Here is a 22,593-nt window from a genome sequence, read left to right on the forward strand (position 1 = left end):
GCTGACACCCCGAGCTCCCAGCCTGCTCAGTCCTGCTGGGGAGCTGCCTCCCCTGCCGCCGTGGCAGCGGCCGGCTGAGGCAGGCACTGCGGCTGCCCGCTGCACAAGGGACCCACTCTGCGTGCAAGCCCTCTCCAGTCACCCAGCAGCTTGTGCCCATAGGCTCAGGGATCAAGCACGGGCAAGGCACGTGACTCACCTGAGGGCCACACAGTGGTGCATCCAGGTCAGGTGGGCCCTAAATCCCTGTCTCCTTCCTTCTAGCAGGTTCTGAATAAACACCCACTGGGGACCGAACCCACGACCAAACAGTGCCCAGGAGGATGCTGGTCCTGATGTTCAAGGTAAACATGGCAGAGATTCCCAGGAGCATCGAAATTTGCAGAAAAAAGGGAGTTGTGAAATCCATGCATCGCTTTTTCATGATTTGTATTTTCTGTGAGTTTTCTGAAGACCCCCTATACATGAAAATCATCACATTTGAGGTGGAAATGGGCAGCCCACGGATGAGATGAGAGAGATCTGCTTGGAGCTGGCACAGGTGAACTGGCCCAGAGGAGACTTGTCCACCCAAACGTCCAGCCCTCCGTCCACCTGCCCAGGACGTCACCACCAGGACGCCCACTGTGCTCCTTGCCCACCTTGTGAGGTCAGCTGGGCTGTCTGCCACCATGCAAGAGGGGGAGTGCCAGGGCCGGGGGCACACATGGGGACAAGCAGGGACACACACTGGCCAGCCCCGTTCCAGGGAGCAGCCGTTGGTCCCCGGCCCTCAGAGTGGAGGGAGATGCTAATGTGTCTCTTTCGGAAACACCTCGAGTAACCGGGAGGTAAAGAAAACTAAGGAACGTAGACTAAGGGGCTGCACTGTAGCTCAGCAGGTTACGGTGCCACCTGCGACACTGGCACAGGTTCAAGTCGCAGCTGCTCCACTTCTAATCCAGCTCCTTGCTAATGTGCCTGGGAAAGCAGTGGAAGACGGCCCAAGTGCTTGGGCCCCTGCATTCACATGGGTGACCCAGAAGAAGCTCCTGGCTGCTGGCCTTTGGCCTGGCCCAGCCCTGGCTGTTGTGACCATCTGGGGAGTGAACCCAAAGATAGAAGACGTCTTTCTATCTCTGTCACTCTGCCTTTCAAATAGATAAATAAAATCGTTTTAAAAAATAGACTTTACTTTTAGAGCAGTTTTAGGTTCTGAGGAAGGTAGAGCAGAAGGTACGGCGATGTCTGGGGGTCCCTGACCCCACAGACATAGCTTCTCCCACTGCCAACATGCACCATCCCAGGGACGGGGGTCTGGCTCAGTAGAGAAGATGCGCATCCCACATCCGAGCACCCGGGCCTGGGTGCCAGCTCTGCTTCTGATTCCATGCACCCTGGGGGCAGCAGGTGGTGGTGCAGGTGGCTGGGTCCCTGCCACCCACGTAGGAAACCTGGATTGAATTCCAGGCCCTGACTTCAGTCTGGCTTAGCCCTGGACCTCTGCGGGCCTTTGGAGAGTGAGCCTGTAGATGGGAGCTCTCCATATCTCCCTCTCTCTCCCTCTCTCTGTCCCTCCCTCCCTCCCTCTCCCTTTCCCTCTCCCTTTTTCTCCCCCACCATGTCAAATATGTAAAAATTTTTAAAAAGTACCATACCGACATGGCACGCTTGTTGCCACTGGTGCACCTGCAGGGACCCCCGTCATCATCCGCACCCCATAGGCAACTGGATCATCTGACATCGGTTGGGTGCTTTCTGTGCTGGCCTCTGTGCTGCTGACCGAGTTCCAGTGGGAACTCAGGTGAGCCTGACTCCAAAGCGCAGGCTGCTAACCGCTGTGCAGCTGTGTGGCCTGCTGACTGCGCCGTGGTGAGTGGTACGGCGATGAGGAACCCTCCCCCAGGATCTCAATGACAGTCCTAGGAAAGCCAGGGGGTGACACTCAGGGGAGGGAAGCTTCACACAGAGCAGCAGCCCTGGGGACACCTGGGAGGCTCGGGGGAGGGTGGGTGACACCGCCTGCAAGGCCCCTTCTCTCACTTTGATAAACTCAGTTTGGTTCAACCTCCACTGAGCACCTGCTGTGTGCCAGCTCCGGGCTGGGTGAAGGGAACCAATGTGACATGGTCCCCGGGGACCCCTGCCCTAAGTGCCCGTAGTGCCGACGGCCCCTGGCTGGGCTCCGTGACTTGCTGCCCTGGTTGCTCTGGAGGTCCTGGTGGCTGTCTCAGGGCTGGGGATCCCAGGAGCACTGCAAAACGAGAAGGGGTGGGCACGAGGGGGCAGTCAGGCTGGGGACCCCTGCTAGCTGGTCGCTGATGCAGTTACCCCAAAAATGTCTTTGCTCAGTTGGGACCTCCGGGGACAGTCGTCAGGCGGGGAGTGAAGGCTTCAAGGGCACAGGTCCTCCCTCCAGGGCTCTGAGCGAGCTGTCACTCTCCCTGCAGGAACCCAGTCACTTCTCCCAGGTTGGTAAAACCGTGAGCACCCGCATGCCCAGGGGCCTGAGGGACTCCTGCCTGGGCTTTAACCTCAGAATCCCGCTTTCTCATGTGGCAGGTGCCCAGACACCAAGGACCCACAAAGGACCCCAGACTAGCAACCCTGCTTCATGAGGACCACAGGTGTGGCTCTGCCCAGGTACTCTATTTGCCTCCATATGGGGGTCTCCACTGCATTCCAGGTGATGACCTTGACAGTGAAGATAATTGACAGCTGGCACCCAAGTCCTAAGAGCATGAACCCAGCCAGTCGCCCAGCTACTCACCTCCTCAGCCCCCCATGCCTGTCTCAGGGCCTTGCCTCTTTCTCATGATTGACCCCTGAGATGGCCCCGCCTCCACACCAGGTTCTGAATCTGACTGTTCCTTAGCAAGGGCCCAGAGGCTCTGCCAGGTGGCTTGGGGTGGGGCCTGGTCATTTAACTCCTCAGGGACTCTGCTGTGTTGGACGGAGCCTGCGATGTATGTTGAGGATGGCCTGGGACCGGTTCTCAAGCCAAGCATGGCTGTCCTGGCTATCCCAGGACACAGCCTAAGGGGCCAGCTTGGCATGAGATGTGTGTCCTGGGGGACTTTGGTTGGCAGAGGGGAAGGCGGGACAAGGCCAGTGCCTCCAGCTGCTATCTGGGAGTTGATGAACTAGACGGGAGTGGGACAGCAGCCCCAGAGAAACACCTGGCCTGGTTCTGCCACTAAGCCTGTAAACCAAGAGAGAAAACAGGGGGTAGGGGCCAGAGCAGCCAGCACCAAGGACGGTCCCAGGGCTGCGTTCAGCTGTGGGGTGGTGCCCAGGGGGTCCCAGGAGTGGGGGCTGCCTGGTACTCCCCCCAAGCTCTCAGAGGACTTCCTGCCAACTTTCCCACCAACCCATTACCCTCCCACTCTTCCAAACCATCTCAGCTACTTCCTTTTCCAGGAAGTCTTCCTGGATGAGCCCTACCTGACCCCGGGGACTCCACTGAGCATCAGCGTGGCCCCTGCAAGCCCAGTTTATCCCACTGGGCATTATCACTGCTGCGGTGGACAGACCTGGGCCAGTTGGAGCACCCACTAAGGGCAGTGCCCTGGCACTGCTCCCTCCACTGCTCTCAGGATATGGCCCCACCCGGAGCAGCTCAGCTCATGCTGTCTGAGCTGTGGTTGGGCTAAGCCTGGGTTTCCCCTGAGGACTTCAGTTCTCCGTGTGCAGAGGGTGTTAGACTAGGCTGGTCTCTTGAAGAATAATTAACGGAGGATGTTCAATTCTGTTTTTTTTTTTTTTTAATTTACTGATTTATTTAAAAGTCAGAGAGAGGGGGAGAGAGAGATCTCCCAGCCACTGGGTCACTGCCCAGATGGGCGTAAAGGCCAAGGCTGAGCAAAGCTCAGCTGAGCCAGAAGCCAGGAACTTCTTCCGGGTCTCCCACATGGGTGCAGGGGCCCAAGCCCTTGGGTCATCCTCTACTGCTTTCCCAGGCCATAGCAGAGAGCTGGATCGGAGATGGAGCAGCCGGGACTTGAACTGGTGCCCTATGGGATGCGGGTGCTGCAGGCGGTGGCTTTACTTGTTGTGCCACAGCGCCGGCCCCGGGATGTTGACTTCTTAAGTCTGCCTGGGATACCCGTTGCACACCTGTGTTTGGGGAACTCTGACACAGCCTTCCAAGGGCCAGGTGAAACATCAGCTCAGAGCCTCCCAAACAACACCAGCTAGCTCAGCCCTGTGCTACACAAAGCTCCGATGGCAACAGCACTGGCGGTTTGGCATCGGGGATCCCTGGGCTCTGACTCCAGGTGTGAATATCTGAGTAGTGCTCATTTGGGCCCCCAAGGACCAAAACGTGACCTAAGTGAATGAATGCATGCATGAAAAAGTCCTTCAGTTTATCAAGTTCTTTTGTTTACCCATGCGCACCTACACACAGCAGGGTGAGGGGATGCAGAGAAAGGCCTCCAGGATCTTCTGCGAGGAGCCACCTGTCCAGGTATCTGAGTCTTGGGCCCATTAGCAATAGCGGGCTCAGGCCAGGTGGTCTCCGAGCGAGCCAGGCAGCTGCTGCCTCTCAGCCACCTGGCTTTGGGGCTTCTGCTCTGAAGAGGGCAGTGGTCAGGGACGGGGCGGTAGGAGCCCCGTGTCTAACTCGGCGGGAGAGCTGAGTGTGCCCTGGACTGCTGGAAGCTCCAGCGTCTTGCAAGGGAGCCAGGCCCCGTGGCCCCAGAGCCTGGGGAAGGGGCGGGGTCTGGCTTCTCCAGCATGGTGCTCCACCCTGGGAGACGGTGTCTGGGCCTAATTGGCTTGCCCTCCTTCCGCTGCCGGAGAAAGTCTTGGCTAATTTGCCGGAACGCTCTAGTTAAATGCCAATTAGAACGTTCTGTCCGCTGTTCTCTTGCAATATATTAATAACGTAATTAAGCATATATTGCCTGCACACATGAAAAATGAACGTAAATGGACAGCCTGGAAAACCGAGGAAGTGACCATCTAAACAACCAATTTGCATCTCATTCGATTATCACTAACTCAACACAGCCCTTCGCAGGGTGCAGGGAGCTGGCCTTCCAGCGAGAGGCCTAGCCAGCTGCCAACAGCTGCCGGCTTTCTCCACGCCCGCCCAAGCCCGAGCCTACCCACCCCCGCCTGTCCGTCCTGCCCAATCCTGGCGTGGAGTACGTGCCTGGCCCCTAACTCGGCAGGAGGGCTTTGACCACCCCTCCCCTCCTTCCAGGGGCTGGCGGTGTGGATTTCAGTGAAAAAAGATGCTACCGGGGGTGGGGGAGATGGGACAACCCCTGAAGCCGCTGCCACTCCACCCCAGGATCGATTTGTCCTGCATTCCAGCCCGGGAGATGGGAAGCAGATGGCGCTGGACTGGGGAGGAGGAGGGAGGCGACCCAGGAACCAGGAAACCTGCCTCCAACCTGTCCTCATGCCCTGAGGAGAAGGGGGCTCCCCTCTGGCCCCTGTCCCCCAGGATGTGTCCCCAACAGGACGGGTGTGACACTGCTGGCTTGCTTTCTGACTCAGATGGGGCATGGCAGGGAGGACAACAGGGAGTGGGGGAACACGGCGGGACAGGCTGCAGCCAGCATGAGCCCCCAGCCACGTCAGGCCTCCTGAAAGGGCCCTCCTGTGCCTGCAGACCCCAACCCTCCCTATTGGACCCTTGTTCCATGGTAGCCTGAGCTCAGCCTCCGTGGGAGGCGCTCCTGCAAGACAGGGGGCGCGCGATGCCCACGTGGGGCCTGCATCCCAGCTGCAGAACCCAGAATCCAGACACAAGGGTGGGGGGCTCCCCATCAGCCGCTGCCCCATGGAGAAGGACCACAGCAGGGCAACCGGAGAGACACACGGCCAATGGGCTTGTTTTAAACACTTTATTTATAAAAAAGTACATTTTTTTCCTCAGTACATTTTTCAACCCATCTTTTTTTTTATACAAGTAAAAGGGGGTGAGGCAAGCACCCCCTGGGAGGGAACCAGGAGAATCTGCTGGGCTGTCCCCAGGACCAAAGACGAAAACGGTGACAGAGGAACCGAAGCAAAGGGGGCGACTCGCACGTGAGGGGAGGGGGCAGCTTCTCCTGGATTTTGTTGCATTTATACAAAAAAGGAATTATCAACTTTTTTTAACCAAGAATCCCATTCCTCACAGCAGGGGTCAGGAGAGCAGCAGCAGCACCGGGTGGGGCAGTGGCAGCGAGGCCCCAGGCGCCATGCCTGGGCCACCCCTGGCCCAGGGAGGGCTGTGAGCCCATCTATGGCCAGAGCAGGTTTCCCTGTGGGTGTGGGGGCCGCACGCCCCTCACCAGGAGAGGGTTTCTGTTGGCAGTCAGGTTTCGGGGGCCTCTGTCTGGACCCCCGGAGGTCTGAAGGCACCCCCTCCTCCCAGGGGAGAGGCCACCAGTGTTTGCGGGGCTACCCACAACCACCTAGCTTAAGTCCTGGTTTTTCTGCTTTGAGGACGGCAGAAAAGCTACCGCACCAGCGCAGTGGGCACACGGGGTGTGGTGGCAGAGGGGGCGCACGCCCAGGCCACAGGGCCTCGGGGCCCGCTCACAGCCTGAGCGCTGGGACACAGATTCTCCTTGGGATCAGCCCACTCCCCTGCCGGGTCTCTACCTGTGCTCAGTGCCCATGCAGCCGTGCGCGCGTGTGTGCGTGTGCGTGTGCGCGCACACGCCTGTGCTCGGCTCTGTCGGGGGTGTCTGTGCGTGCTCGCATGCACGAGTGCTGGGCCCGGGGCGGCCGCCCGTGCATGCCTGTGCTCACCAACTCGGTGCTGCTACTTCCAGCTCCTCCTGATAGAGGGAACCCAGACGGTTCGATGACACCTTAGGACAAGATCAAAATCTGCAAGGGGAGGGGAGGGCAGAGAGGCAGGATGACAGGCGGGGAGGCCTTGGCACAATGAACACCGGGCTTGTTTCAGTTCCTGCAAAGCAGCAGCTCAGCTCCTGCTGGGCCATGAAGAAGCAAGCGTCCTCTGTCTGGCGGGCCGGCCAGGCTCCCTTTGCCAGCGGGCTGCCCACGGCCCCAGCAGGACCATTGGTCCAGAAAACCCAGTTGCTCTAAGCCCAAGTGCTGACCCCTGCCTGTGCCCTCCCATCCCAGGGCAGCAGCCGCCCCAGTGGGTTGGGCTGGAGCAAGGCAGGAGCCTCCCATGAGCCTTTGCTGCCCAGACCCCATCACTTGTGCTTTGCTTGGGCAGTGGGGGGAGGGGAGGGAGGTGTGGGGGGTCTTAAGGAGGCCTCAGTGCTTTGGGGGGGCCCTGGCCTCCTAAGTCCATCCAGGAGGAGGAACAGAGAGTGGCAGTGCAGGACAAGGGAGACACGGGAGGAGGAGTCATTTCGGTCTCGTGCTTTCAAGGGGACAGGGAAAACGCCTCTGTCAGGCGGGCCCCTGGGGTTACCCCTTGCCTGGGTACAAAGGGACCAAGCGGAGGAGCGAGAATGGCATGAGGAGGGGTGGGGTCGTGATGTAACATGACGAGGTCCCCTGCCCTAAGGGGACACTAACACTGCTGGGAGAAGCAGTGCCGCTCCTCCACCTCCCCCTGCCCCATGGCTAGAAAGGCCCCGAAATATTCTCCCCCAGCTCCACCCTGCGCACTGCCCACAATGCCAAGAGGAGAGAACCGCCCGGGGCTGGCATGGCTTCAGACTTCTGCTACGTGGCTACTGGGCAGCCTGGGCTGGGGCTGGGGCAGTGAGGGCCAGGCCGGGCGGCCTCGCTGGGGGCCAGGGTCACACAGGTGGAGATGGAGCTCGGGTGGCGTTCAATAGCAGCACCAGGCGGTGGGGTGTGTGTGTGTGTGTGTGTGTGTGGCTCCCATAGGAAGCCTGAGGCTGGGCGGACAGTGCCTGTGGGGCACTGGTGTCTGCCTCCTGTCCCCTAACACTTGCTGTCCCCCGGAGCTCGCGTTGGCCTGGCCTGAGCTGACAGGCCCCTAATGGGCAGGCACAAGGGGCCTTGGAGCCAGCCTGTCCCACCCCCGGGTCTTTCCCATGTGTGAGCTTGTCTATAGAGTGCCGGGGAACCTGGGTGGCAGAGGGAAGAACTGAGGCACTTTGAGCTGGGGGACGGAGAGAGAGCTGGGAGGGGCCTTCCTCCATTGCATCCAAGGGAAGACCCAGGCAGGCCTAGGGTTGCCAGGTGCCCAGAGGCCCACACCAGCAGGAGGGCTTCTCAAGGCTGTCCCTCGCCCCAGGGAACGGAGAGGGGGTGAGCAGGTGGTTCCCTGGTTGTGCCACCCCATCACACTTCTGCCAGCCCCGGGATCTCGAGTGGGCATCCCCATGTACCCTCAGACTGTGTCCGTGGCTCTTCTCTGCGCTTCTCAGCCCTGGCATCTCGCTCCTGGAGGAAATCCCCTGCTGGGACCCCAGCCCCGACTTTCCAAGAGAATCGAGCACTTATGGGTAAGGGAGAGGTCCAAGAAACATTGGTGCTTAAGGAAGAGAGGGAGCAGACAGGCCGGGCCTTGGGCAGCGTCTGTGGGCCCAGGCACAGTGAGTGGGTGTGTGCGCGTGCATGTGAGCGTGAGCTGGCAGGGGGTGTGAACAGAGTCTTTAACAGAGTCTGCCAGGAGCCCCCCGCGCTGGGGTCAGACAAGGGGAGAGTGAGACACATCAGAGTTGGTCCAGCAGGACTCCCCACAGGCCAATGAAGAAATTATGTGAAATCAACGTCACCAGGTAAACACACTGCCCCAGGTCCCAGGTAGGGACCTCAACTGGATTCCTGGAACAAACAAGATCTCTCCCCTTGGGTGCATTGGACGAGCCACCCCCACCCCTCACCCGTTGGGTGTACCTGCTGTCTAGGGGGGTGGGTTCCTTCTCCCAGGGAGAAGCAGCATCTGGGGTAGGGGTGGGGCTCTTCCTCCTGAGCCCCCTCAGCCCTCCACCCCCAGTGAAGAGAACACAAATTCCAGTGTTGGGGGGTGGGGGAAGGAGATACAGCAACACCAAAGCCACGGTCAACACAACACCATGGGGGGGGGGCAGGAACAAAAACAAAGCCGAGTCCTCTACCCTGGGCTGCCCTGCTCCCTGGGAGCTGGGGGCTGGCTCTAGGCAGTGGAGCGAGTCTCTGCGGAGCTCCAGGAGGGGTGCGGGTGGGGGGGCGTGCGGCGTGCGGGGCGGAGTTGGGGAGGGGCGGGCGCAGACAGACGCTCCAGAAGCGGGCTACACGTACCACTCCTTCTTGGAAATGAAAGACCCGTCGTTCTGAGAAACCATGTTCTCAGCCAAGTCCAGTTGTTCAGGGTCGTACTGGTAGCCCAGAGTCCGGTCCCCGTAGCCGTCCTGCCGGGCCTCGGCCTCATCCACCGTGAAGTAGGGCCGCTTGGCGTCCTCGTCGTATTTGGGGTGGGGGCCGCCCACCTTGCGCTCGCCCCCTCCGCCCTCCTCCTCCTCCTCCTCCTCGTAGCTGCTCCCGCCCAGCGGGCCGGCCTTCTTGTCATCGTCGGAGTCATCGGGGTACTGCAGGTTCTGCGCCATGGGCGGGTGGTGCTGGGGGATGCCCGCCTTGCTGTAGCCGTTGCCGTACACGTGCTTCTTGGTGCTGTAGTCGCCCTTGAAGGTGTGCCGGCGCCGGCGCAGGGCCACCACGATGCCGCCGACCACAATCAGCACCAGCAGGACGCTCCCCGCCACGCCCCCAATGATGGCCGTGGGCACCGGCCCGGCGCGCCGCCCATGCTCGGGAGGAGACGGGGTGTAGGGAAATTCTGGGAAAGGAAAAGAGAGGGAGGGGACAGAGTCAGAGTCTGCTCCTGGGGCGGCACCAGGGGTGGGAGGAAGGGGGGAAAGCGATGGGGAAAAAAAGCAGGGTGGGAAACGGGGGCGGGGGCAGGCAAGGTTTGAGCAGCTCCCGTTCCAGAGGCTCCTGGGCACCTGCCGGGAGACCCACTGTGCAGCAGCACTGGTGGCCAGAGCAGAGAGAGGCAGGAGACAGCACCCGTAGCACCAAGGCCTTCCATCCTGTCCCGGGAGTGGGTGCAGGCCCAGCTCTGCCCCTGGCCGTGGTGCAGAGGTCCTCACGCACAGCACCCACAAGCCACCATGTGCTGTCACCACCCTGGGAAGCAGGGGTGTGGTTCATTTCTTCTGCGCACGAGGAGGCCAGGCACAGGGAGGTTCGCAAGGGGCCGCAGGCCGCCGAGCCTGTGACGCAATGCTGCTTCTCTTGCATATGGAGCCTGTGCAAACGTCTCGCGAGTCCCTCAGCATGACACCATTGCCCGGCTTCAGGGGCCCAGAGTCCAGGGCTAACGCCCAGAAGACGGCCTGTACGTGCCCACCAGTGGCCAGGGTTGTGGCTCTTGGCTGCAGTCTGGCCCTGCAGGGCAAGGTGGGGGACCCAGCAGTGCTGCCAGCCTGGGCTACAAGCACAGTCACCCAGGAGGGCAGGGTGCAGGCACAGAGCAGGGCTTTGTACACACACAGCAAAGATGCTGAGGACATGGCGCCTGCCATGGCAGGTGCGTCCACACAGCTGGGGGCTCACAGGACGGAGTTGAGTGCTGAACATGGATGCACCGACACACGCACACTGTGGACAGAGTGGACACGAGGAGGCAGGAAAGGCGAGGAGAGGATGGAAGTGGGTGGGAGGGGACAGGAAGCTGACTTGAGTGACTTTCTGAGCCAAGGGGGTGGGGGTGGGGGCAGGCCTCACTATTCTGCTCTGGGCCAGGCCTGGGGCCAGAGGTCCTACAGTGAGGCTACGGGAGGCGGTTCCCAGCACTACCACAGGGTGGCACCGGAGACCATGGCTGGCCTGGTCCAGAGGCACTGGGGTAGGACCAGAGGGCTGACCTCCACTGCTCTCTCCGGGCCAAGTTCAGGCCAAGGTAACAGCACCGGGTCTGGATTTCTGTCCGGGCCCCTGGGAGCCTACTGCTGCCAGCTCAGTCCTCGATTCAGCATCACTCACAGCATCGGAATCGGGCTGCTCCCGAGAGCCTGTTCCGCCTGGGTGGGGCCGGCCCTGTGGGGTGTGTAGGGTGCTGTCTGCGGCAGGCAGCAGCAGGGTGGAGATTCTAGGAAAGAGGAAAGGCTTTCCTGGAGTTCAGGCTGGCAGGGCTCCTGAGAACACAGGGGCCTGGAGAGTGGGAGGCCGTTTGGCCCAGGTCACGTGGCTGAGCCGGGCCCGGCCCTGGGCTCCTGTGCCCGGGCCTGCGCATGCAGGAGCTGGCAGCCGGAAGCGCTCCCCACTTGTCACCACCCTCAGGTCACTGTTTACTGAATCTCTGCTTATCTGCTGAAGAGTCTCCTGGGGGCCTGAAGCTTCTGCAGGCTCCCCAGGTCCCCGTTTGTTTACTGCCTTAAAGGGGCCTGCACCTGCTCCCCAGGAGGTGGGAGGAGGAGCCCCGCCCTGCTGCACTGTTAACCTGCCTGCTCCCTCTTCAGGTCTCCCGGATGTGAACCATCTCTCCCTCTGCACCTGCCTTCTGCTCCACCCCTCCCACACCCCCCGCTGACCCCTGCACCCAAGGGATCGGCACACGCGTACTGAGCATCTGTCTGGCTAGTCACAGGATACAAGCATCTCACAGCCTAGCTGGGAACCGAATGCCACTCTGAGGCACAGAGCCGTGGGAGATGTCAAGGGAAAAAGCAGAGAAACGCTCGGGAGTGCAGCAGAACGAGAGCTCCGGGGCTTGGAGTTAGGAACTCTCCTTGGAGGAGGCTGGACTTGGCCCAGCCTTGAGGGATGCTAGGGACCTGCAGAGGCCAAGGGGATAAGGACGGCACCAGGGTGGGAGCTGCCTCTTCTCCTGACACAGGGTTCCTGGGTCCCCGGCTGCCCTCGCCCAGGGCTCTGTCTCTGGCTGCCTCGCTGGGCTCTCTCTCTGCTCCATCGGGCTCCCTGGAGGCTCCACCCGTGGATCTTCCACCCTGACTCTGCTTCCTTTCCTGGTGGCAGACTGATCTGCTTCATTTATTACCTTTATCCTGATGGCTGTCGCCCAGCTCTGGGACTTTAACTCCAAAGGCCTCTCGGATGCCATCTCCCCAACTGTGGCCCACAGAACCTCCAACCACTTGCTCAGAGGGTTAGCAAAAGCACTGGGCTCAAGCACTCGGGGAAACGGCTTGGGCAAAGCATGAGTCCCCCAGCTTCTCCTGCATGTGGGATGCAGTGTTTCTCCACTTACCAGAGCAGGAGCCCTGCCCTTCACCCCTGCCCGCCAGGGCCGTCTGGCAGGGACACACACGTTTGAAAGAGAGCCCTCTAGTACATCCTCATGTGGATTTCTCACCTCCAACCCAAAACCCGTCTCTCCCACCTGGTTCGCCATCTTCCCTCCCACACTTCTCCCTTCAGCCTAAGCCCCCGAGTTCTCCAGTGCCACCACCACTGGGGACTCCCAGCTCAGAATCTCATTCATCTTTGACACCTCCTCCTTCCCCTCCTGGGCCAAAGTCTGCGGTCACGGTCACATCTCACTGACTCTCCCCCATTCTGCATCTACCTCGTGATGCCGGGGTTGACTGCAGGTCCCTGGACCTGTCACCTTCCTGGTCACCCCACCCACAGCCCCCAGGTTAATTTTCTTTTCTCAAAGACCAGCAAGGAATGCCCGACTGCGTGCCGGGCAGGACAGCCTGGCCTGCAAAGCTTCTGCCAGGCAGCTTCGCCTTGGGTCTGGCCAGCACGCCTTCTGTGCTGTGCTCCTTGCCCAAATCCGTTTCTCGGTGCAAACCTTTGCTCACGGCACTCGCGCCAGGCCCGCGTTCTGCTGGCTTCTGTTGCAGGCGTCTCCTGCCCTTTCCTCTTGTATTTTCATGTCCTAGTGGTCTGCACCTCTCATTCTGGTTTGAACAATGGCTGATTCCACTCCATTAATCACACACTGATTTTGCCGGTCTAAATGGCAACTAAATGCAAATTAGGATTTAGCACGATGGGCTCTGGTCCTTCGGCCAGTTTTCAAACAAACAGCTTGAGTTCTTCTCTCCTGTAGGCATGAGGCCAGGGGTTGGGGGATGGCAGCCTCACGCAGATCTTGGGCTGACACGTTGCTGAGGGGGGCAGGTGTGCACCACGTAAGTCCCACTGTAGCTACTTCCGTACTGTTTCCAACAGCAGGGACCCAAAGGAAGATGCCACTCTCCTGCACCCTACTTGCCTGGGTGGCCTGCTGTGACCCCCCACAGGCATCTGGGCGGGGTTTATTGTTTCACGAGAGCGGCTGGGGTCCCAGACTAGTTTGTGAATCAGAATTAGGGAGCAGCACCCTTCCCTGCTTGGAACCCTGCAGTGCTCCTGTTCACACACAGCGAACGCCCAGAGTGCTCTGCGGGCCCTGCACTCGGTCCCCACTGCCGATGTCACCTCTCCCTGGCGGCCCTCTTCTCCGAGGTGTTCCTGTGGCTCACTCCCTCGCCTGCTTCAGGGCCTGGCTCCCACACTCGCACCGTCACAAGCTCCTGTGTCCCTGGGATGCTGTTGCCTCTGTTGCTTTCTCCACCTCCCCTTCGCCGTGACTACGCAAGCCCTGCAAGGACGGGTACGAGGGCTGCTCCGCGCACCGACGCATCCCAAGCACCCAGCTTGCCCCGCGTGTGGCCATGGAAGAATAAACTCTCCAGTAGCCAGCTGTGCTTCAGGGGTGAGCCTTGCCCCAGGCAGGGCCGTTGTGCAGCAGACACGCAACCGGGGACCTCACTGCACTGCTGTGCGGGACAGGAGCACAGCAGCGGCTTGGGGCGGGGCTTATACTGGGTTTCTTTCACCTCAGGCCCTCTGGTGATTCCCCACCCCCCAAGTCCCAAGGAGGGTTACTCTTCTCTGGGCATCTTTTGGCTACTCGGGCAGCAGAAGACTTTGGCATGGAGATGCTGAGCAGGAGGCCGAAGAAGCAGGTGCAGGAACCCAGCTCACTCGCAGGCACAGGGGCTGTGGTGTGGAGTGGAGCATCCTCCCCTCTGTCTCCAGCTGTCAGGGTCAGCCAGTAGCCCCTGTCTGTGCCAGCAGCGCAGCTGCAGCTGGGGGCCCTAAGGGCTCCCTCACGCCCTCGGAGAGGGGGCGGCCACACCCCTTTCCTGAAGGCTCCCTTCTGGGGTCTCAGCCTGGCTGGCGTGGTAGAGCTGCAGGGACTCCGCATTCCTTTGGGGCCCTGAATGACCTGGGTGGCTGGTGGGGATGAGGAGGCTGGATGGCTCTCAGGTGGCATGAGGGGTGAGGGTTTACAGCCTGGATCTAGGCTCTGGGAGGTCTGGGGTCAGAGACAATAGGGACCGGGCTGGCTTCCAAAGCCCTTGCCTGGCGCTTCCTCGGGCCGGAAGATCAGGGCGGGAAGCCGTGTGAGAACTACACCTCCCAGCACGCAGTGCGGCCGGCCGCAGGGCGGGTGGCGCTCCTGTCCCCTGCAGCTGCAGCAGCTGTGCCTCTTGTCAGGCCAGCAGGCAGGGCCTGGGTGAGCTGGAGGAGGACGGGTCCTCCCGGAGGCCGGGCCACAGCTGCGCTCTCGCGCTCTTAGCCGCGCGGCCATTTGTCAGCCTGCGGGAGGGCACGTCTGGCTCCGGCTCAGCCCTGAGGACTCCTGTGTGCACGCTCGGCAAGCAGGCAGACAGCAGCTCCTGGGAACGCACACGGAGGTGCATACCCACACTCAGGCCCGGGCATGCACGCTCGCAGGCTCACACCCCCTGCCCTTCTGCGTGGACACCCACCTGGAAAGCCCACCACCTGTGGTCTGAACACCTCCCCGTCCCACAGGCAAACTGCTGCCATCACCCCCCTGGGATAGGCCTGGATCTCAGTGGAAACGCTAGTGTCTCCTTCCCTGCCCTGCCCGTGGGAGTGGCAACAGGCTAGGTTCCTGCCAGAGGCTTGGCCACTCTCTTTCTGACACCCCAGGGGTAGATGCTGCCTCATTTGGTCTCCTATAGTCTGTAAGCACCACAGCCTGGGTCCCTTCCCCTCCCTCGGGGTTCCCTCCCGAGGGAGAAGGGAGAGGTGCTTGGCTGGACCCCCCATGGCCGACAGAGAGATGGCCCAGCCCCTTCCATACCTGCCCACTGTGCTACCCCTGGAACGAGCCCCCTGCCTGGCTGCCCTGACCCCCACCACTGCTATCCACGAGTCTTTGCAGGAACCCGGCACACACACACACACACATACACACACACACTTGTCCCTATGGCGCGCCCCCAAGGGCTGGCTGCTCCTGCCCCACCCCGGCTGCTCTTCATTTCCCTGTCCAGATGTGCCCAGGGCAAAGCTATTACCCAAGTGGATGGCCAGAATGAAAAATTAAATTTCCACTTATCCCTCTCGCTCATGCATTCCCTGCAGAGCGGCAGGGCTGGGAGCCCAGGGCAGGGTGGGCACGGGCTGACGTGGGATGAAGGGTAGAGAGGTCAGCGGCTGCGAGGAAATGACTTGGAAGCACGGACAGCCTTGAAAAGGCTCAGGCCCCTGCTGAGTCCTCCGGAGCGGGGGCGGCCCCCAGAGACCCTCCCCCGGGGAGGGCCAGCCACACAGCCCCTGTGCCCGTCAAGGACTCAGTGTGTGTCATGCTTTCCTGGCTCCTGCTTAACTGCGCTGTCACCAATGCAGTCATGTTGCGTCCCTCTTCCAGCTGGAGCCCTGGGTGGCCCCGGACCATCTGTCCTCCAGGCCACACTGCTAGTGTGATGATGGCTGTGGGCAGGGTGGCACATGCTGCCACCTGGGCCTGACCACAGATCCCACGGAAGGTGCCACAACAGCCGTGTCTCCTCCCTGCTCCCTGCACTTGAAGTCACCTGCCACCCCCTCCTCCGCCACTGCTGGGGGGGCTTTGGGAGAAGAAAGACCACTCCCCTCCTGCCCTGGCCCTGCCTCTGGCTGGGCATGGCACACCGCCTGGCCTGGAAGGGCCTCTGGTCGGCCCTCTCATGCTGGGGAGCAGGGCAGGTTGCTCCTGGTTTTCTTTCTGCAGACAGCCTGAGTGGTGGAGGGGAGGCTGTGGGGGCGGTCAGTGGTCCTCCATGGGGGCGGGGGAGGGGGACGCTGGCCTGCAAGACTGCGAGAAGCCTTCAAGGAGAGGCACTTGTGGGCTGCAGACTCGGAGGCTGTGGCTCAGAGGAGTAAAGACACTTCCCAGGGGCCCGGAGCCAGGAGGAGCCAGCAGGTGGTGGACGCCCCCAGCCTGCGTCTGTGCTACCCCTGGAACGAGGCTGCCTCCCTGCGGGCGCTCAGGCACCTGTGAGGCTCCCACTGCACTTTGCTCAAACTCCAGGTGACGGAAGTGTGGTTCTGGCCCCTGTCTTCTACTTGCCAATCTGTGGGAACCCCGAAGCCTGAGCCCGAGAGGGAGGGGCTGCCTTGATTTCCCCAGGCTCCAACCCTGATACTTGTACACCCCTCCCCCCACACGCCCAACCACTCCTAGCGCCAAGGGCAAGAAGCTGAAGGAGGCAGCAAGGGACTCAGCTCTGCCTAGACAAGAGGGGTGACAGAAGGCCCAGGACAGCTCGGGGCTGCTTTTTCTGCAGCTGGGCCTTAAATGTACCCAAACATGATGAGGTCCCTCAGTCCTGGGACATAGGCTCCAAGCTAAGGGCTTGCCCAGTAATAGCCAGCCAGTTCCTGGTGTCCCTGAGGTCACATCCTGGGCATGTTACTTCCTGTTCATCACTGCAGCAGATGGAGGGCACTTCCTGTTCTAGGAGGTTCTTCCTGTTACAGGCTCAGGTGCAGTGTCAGAGGCACGCCTCCCAGGGACACTGTGGGTAGTTTCACCCTCCACTGGCCTGTTCCAACATCTCTGCTCACAATAATGCTGATGACGCAGGTCACAGTGGCAATCGTGGCGCACTGGCCGTCTGCTGGCCGACTGCTGGCCAACCGACCTGTGCTAGGGTGCTTCGCCTGTATTACGTACGTACCCTTCTGACAATGGCCCTCTAAGGGTTGTCCCGGTTTTCCAGGGACAAGGCGGGCAGCCATCAGGCCCATACTCCTTCCATGTCCCATGCAAACTTCCTCCCAGAACACCCCGGCCCCTGCTCTCCTTTTGTCCTGAGGGGTCAGGCGGTTCAGCACCCCCATCTGCACTGAGAGGGACACAGCTGCGGGGCACGGAAGCACTGTGGCCCCAGGCTGCATCCTTACCTTCTCTCTGGTCTCCCTGCTTGGGGTGAGCCTCATCCTGCAGCCCACGCAGGATGCAGGGCTTGAAGGAGGCGAGCTGCACCTGCACACCTGCCCCCACCCCGCCAGCCTCCCAGCAGCACCACCAGCAGGCTCTGGCCGCCGCCCCTCCCCAAACCAACACGGCTGTCCGTAGCACATCTGCCCCTCTCTGTCTGGGTACCACCCTGACCATCTTACATACAACATTAAGTGTAGCAAAGAGAAAAGAAAGCAAGACCAACAGCCAAAGCGCAAGAGCAAACCAGAGAGGAAGAGAGAGGGTAGAGATGCTGGCTTCCCACCATAACGTCACCCAAAGGTGGGGGATATGGGTAGTGGAGGAGTCGTGGGTGGGGAGAGGCAGGAGGGGGAGGTAGTGTCCTACCTGTGATATTGACCTCCACCTGGCCAGAGCGAGTGCCGATGGGGTTGGTGGCCTCACAGACATAGGTTCCGGCCAGGCTGTAGCTGATGGGACCCCTGAAGAAGAGGGTTCTGTTCTGGGCCTCCACGCCCTTGGGGAGGGAGCCGTTCAGCCTGCGGGGATTGGGAGACATGGCTGAGGGTTACGAGTGTCGGTCCCAGGAAGCTGCCCTGGGGTCACCCCCCAGGCTCCAAGCCTATCAGTCCTACGCTGAGTTCACGCTGAGTTCACGTGGCAGGCTGTGTCTCAGAAGGAGAGAGACCAGCAGCAGGAATCTACTGCACTAGGCAGCTCTATAGCATTCAGGGTTTCACATCTGATCATCCTGACACTGAAGTGTAGGCAGCGCAGGTGGGGACAGGTCTCACTTCACAGAAGGAGCATGAGGTTCAAGGCCAGGGAAGCAAGGCTGGCTCTCTGGACTCCGAGGGAGTGCTCTTGCTACTACTTGTGGTCCCTGGTTGCAGGTCCTTGGTCTCTTGGGTAACTGGGTACTGGTCCAGATGCCTTGGTCCTAGCCCCCCATCTCCTGAAACAGAACCACTGGCAGGAAGGCCTGGGAAGCCACTCAGGTCTGAGATGGGAACTGTTGTGTTCCGTTTCCCCGTTGTCTTTTTGCACGGCACGTCACCAGACTTTCCCACGTGGGTTTGCCATGGATAGGGGACGACCTGCCTTCCTCCTGGCTACAAAGCCATCATTTTGATGAGCCTGGCAGCTCCTGGGTTGCAAAGCTGAAACCGGCACGCAGGCTCGGGCCACTCCCACCCTCAGAAGCATTTTGTGTTTCAGGAAGCGGAGGCTAACAGGTGAAACCCGCCAGTGCCCTCCCCTTCCTGGAGGGAGGGTTCAGACTCCCTCGGGGTGCCGTCTCCTGCCACCCAGCTCCACTTGGCTTCCCCCATGCCCTGTCTTTCTGTGTGCTGCATGCAGCCTCCCTGGGAGGAAGCTCAGCCCAGCCATCAGAGCTGGCTGGAGGAGGGACAGGCCCCTCTCAGGACCAAAGACAGCCCCAAAAGGGGATGATGGGACCCCACTTCTAGAAGGCTGATGTCTGCTCCTCCCCGAGCAGTCCGGGGCTGGGGGGCGCTGGGAACAAAGAAAGATCTGGGCTGCTCCAGAACACCAGCCTCCCCAGGGATACCTCGATAAAAATAAATACTGGGGGTTGGGGTGGGAGTGACTCAGGCTGAATCACCAAAGGAAAATGGCAAAATCCTTTATCAGGGAGCAGGAGGGAGGCGGGTCACGAGGGAAGCCCCCCCGGCACAAGGGTTTGTCCCGCTGACCCTGACACTCAAACATGCAAGTGTCCACGTGACTGTGTCAGTGGGGGGTCCTCTCACAGCCGTGCCCCTTCTCCCTGAGAAGCCTGAGCTCAGACCCTAATGTCTTTCCTGCTTGCGGCTCCTGCAGGTAGGCGCCTGTGACCCAGTAAGGTATCTTCCCGAGCGGCCAGCTGGCCCTGCCGCACTCACGTGGTCCAGTGGTACTCGGTGGCGGGGGGGTTGGCGTCGGCTTTGCACGTGAGCTTCACGTCCATCCGCTGCAGGTACCAGTTGCCGTCAAACCCCTCGATGGTCACCTCGGGCTCATCTGTGGGGTGAGGGATGATGTTGGAAGAGGGTGGGGGAAGGGAGCAGAGTTTAAGGCGAGGGAGTCCTAGCTGGGAAGGGATGGAAGTGATGTGGGAACAGCTGGAGGAGAGGGGGGCGAGTGGGAGCAGAGACCACGGAACCCGGAGCAGACCCAGCAGGGGAGGAGAGGGAGGAGGAGGAGGGAGAAGGAGGTGAAGGCAAGGAGGGTGGCTGCGAGGACAGCCCCGGGCCCCGCCCCAGCTCCCGGCCCCTGCCCCGCTCACACTGCACGTTGAGGGTGAGGCTCTCCTTGAAGCGGTCCATGTGGTAGTTGACGATGCAGGCCAGGGTCTGCCGGTGGGCCTCCCTGCTGGGCACCAGGCGGTACCGGCTGATGACGGTCACTGTGCCGTTGGGGTTCCGGATCTCCTGGTATTCTGCCTCACCCTTTAGCCGAGTCTCCCAGGACACCACGCTGGGGGGCTTCCCGTTGGCCGAGGTGCAGGTGGCCACCAGGACCTTGTCGTCCTGCCCCTTCCTGGCTCGGAGCACTGCGTGGGTGCCCTCGATCCAGTTGGTGGGCTTGGCTGCGGGAACCAGAGAGTGCCATGGGACCAGGTGCACGGCCTGGAGCCCTGCCTCTCAGCCTGCTTCACTGGAGCCCCTTCACTGGAGGTCTCGCCTTTCTCCTCCCTGCTCGCTTTTGTTAGGCTTGCACCTTCCTGGAGCCTTAGCAGGTGCAACCAGACTGCATGGACAGCTGGTTCCCCCATCGTGGTGCCCAGTGCTGTTGCTGTGTCCTGACAAAGGACTCCAGGGTGGGGATCCAGCCTGAGCCCTGACCTCACCTCCATGCAGAGCTAGGGTTCCCACCCCTGATCCCCAGGGAACTGGAGGCACCAGGCCCACCCTGGGAGCCTGTCTGGGGCCACGGAGGCAGGCAGTGAGGATGGCCCAACTCCCAGGACTCTGGCTGAGGGTGGGGGGAGGGGGCAGCTTACCCATCACAGTGAGATTGAGCTGGCTCTCGCGATTGCCCGTGGGGAAGGTGGCAAACTCGCAGATGTAGACACCCTCGTCCTCCAGCTCCAGGCGGGACAGGCGGATGGTACCATCCGTGAAGGAGGGCCGCAGGAACTCCACACGCTCGCGGTAGGGTGCCAGCACCGACACCCCCATGGCCGGGTTGTAGATGGCCACGTTCTGCTTGGAGCCATTGGTCGCTTTCTGCCACGTGACCTGGGTGATCTTCACGCTGGGCAGTGGGTTGGCAAAGCTACAGTGCAGCACCACGTCTGTGCCGATGAAGCCATACATGGAGTCGTTCACCTGCACCACCTGCGTATGGGCGCCTGGCCCAAGGAGACGGCAGAAGTGGTCAGTCCGGGCCCGCACTCTCCCACCCCTCTCATTCCCAGTGCGCTTGTCTTTTCATTTATAGCAGTCATTATTCTCTTTATACTTGTTATAAAAACATTAATTACTTGTTATAATACTCTGGGCCATACTGAAAATAAAGAGAGGAGGAAAAGGCAACACCCTGTGATCCAGGTGCTTAGAAAGATCACTGATCATCCTGTTGTACCTGTCTTCTCACTCCCTCTCTCTTCATCCATCCATCCATCACCCATCCCCCATCCATCACCCATCACCCATCCATCCCCCATCCCCCACCCATCCCCCATCCATCCATCCATCCATCCTCCACCCATCCAGCATGCATCCATCCATCCGTCATGCATCCAGCTATCTAGCCATCTCTGTTTTTTGAACAAATCAGACTCATATTGGACAGACTGCTCTGTAAGCTGATTTTCCACCCAGGGATGTATTGTCAATAGGACTCTATGCTAGTGAATACATATGTCCACTTCCCCATTTATGATGAAGGCTCAAAGCACTGCTTTCCAAGTAGAGCCCCAGTTTAGAAGCCACGAGCTGCCTGAGCTCCCTGGGTCACATTTCCCTCACTGATAGGTGGGGCAGAAAATCTAGTTCTGTCTGTACCTCAGAGCGTTGCTGGGGAACCCATTGGAACGATTGACGGAGAAGTGCGTGGGGGCAGGAAGCTGTGGGTGACCATGAAGGTACGCAGCAGCTGACACTGTGGCCGCCCTTGCTGTCTGTCCTCCATGGCCGAATCCCCCACTCCCTGGGATGCACTGGCTGGGCCCCCTTCCCCGGCCAGGCAGAGGAAAGCAGGTGTTGCCCAAGGCCGGGCCTCCACTGGCTCCCTATCGCCTTCACAGTTAAGTCTTAATGTCTGCGCTTTTAACGTCTGCGTCCGCCGGCTTCGGTCCACGTCCATCTCTAAGCTGTGTTTTCCAATGCTATCAGACTGGGCCTGGCCTCAGAACACAGCAGTTTCCGCATTTCCTTCCCGCCCTCCTCCCACGTATTCAACCACTACTTGCTGAGGGACTCTACTCCAGGATCGATTCTCAGCACTTCGGTCCTATCAACGAGCAATTCAGTCCTGGCTGCCATGGAGCACCGAGCACCCACACAGCATCTGCAATGCTCACGCAGGTCCCTCAGCCCAGAGGCCTTTCCCTGCTCTGCCATGGACCGCTGCTGAGGCCACCTCCTTGGGCAGCTTCCCTGACCCTCACGGCCAGAGCCAATCTAGCCCCGCCAAGTGTGGTCGTTTTCTCCCTTGCAATATGGATGTGAGCCCCTCCAGGCAGGGCCTGTGTCTTTCCCATCTATGCATCCCCAGTGCCCAGCCAAGCATCTGGCCTATAGTAGGTGCCAGTAACAATTTGCTGCTAGACAAATTGCAATGGAAGCCGAGAGTAGAGATTTGCAGGAGGGAGTGATTGGTGGCACCAAATGAATGAATGGATAGATTCCCTCCGGTCTCCCCACTGGATGGTTTATCCCATCCCCAACGCCCTGTTTGAGCTTCCTCACCCCTGACCACGATGCAGCTCCCTTCACTTGGGGCAGCCATTCCAGCAGAAGGCTCCGCCTCCAGCTGTCCCCCAGCCCCTGCTCATACCCGAGCCCTGGCGAGCCTCAGAGCAGGGTCACTGCCACACACTGGCTCACTTCCCCTCCTTTTACCCTGACTTCACTCAGTCTACTAAGCACCATCAGGAACACTGGCGACACCAAGCCCTGCACTGACCCAGGTGCAGAAGGATGGCCTGCATGGCCCCTAGGGACTCTGGGACCCAAGACCCGGGGGCAGGGAGGGAACTAGGGCTTCCATTTGCCTTATCTACATGATAGAGACCTGGGTGTAACTGCAGGTTCCTCTGTGGGCACCACAGCCTGTGGTCAGTACTGGAAGCTGCCCTCCACTCTTCCCCTTGACTGGGAGCAGGTGGCCCTGAGTCCCCAGTGCCCAGCACACACTCAAGAAATGCCTGCTAAAGAAATCTATCCTCAGCCCCTGCCTTGCTCTGAGTTCCCCTGATGTTCCCCCTTCTCTGTGCCTGTTCACATCCCCCTCCCCAAGCCCACTGGGTACCCCACCTGCATCCCTCTAGC

The 22,593-nt window shown here is 60.5% G+C and overlaps 1 protein-coding gene across 4 annotated transcripts in view; it reads right to left on the reverse strand.

Moving 5' to 3' along the window:
* Nucleotides 1–22,593, reverse strand: part of NECTIN1 (nectin cell adhesion molecule 1) — a 102,302-nt gene that overhangs the window by 34,307 nt on the left and 45,402 nt on the right. For 3 of the 4 annotated variants that reach the window (XM_070047241.1, XM_070047247.1, XM_070047252.1), the window contains exons 2-5: nt 20,100–20,450; nt 19,383–19,685; nt 19,000–19,117; nt 17,483–17,634 (exon numbers count right to left, since the gene is read on the reverse strand). In XM_070047241.1, coding sequence (XP_069903342.1) covers nt 17,483–17,634; nt 19,000–19,117; nt 19,383–19,685; nt 20,100–20,450 — 924 coding nt within the window. Of the gene's footprint in view, nt 1–5,823; nt 9,695–17,482; nt 17,635–18,999; nt 19,118–19,382; nt 19,686–20,099; nt 20,451–22,593 lie in introns of those variants that run through there. The other variant, XM_051848688.2, reaches the window with a different exon arrangement.

This window comes from Oryctolagus cuniculus, chromosome 1 (genome assembly GCF_964237555.1).
Source record: "Oryctolagus cuniculus chromosome 1, mOryCun1.1, whole genome shotgun sequence".
Classification (NCBI taxonomy): Eukaryota; Metazoa; Chordata; class Mammalia; order Lagomorpha; family Leporidae; genus Oryctolagus; species Oryctolagus cuniculus.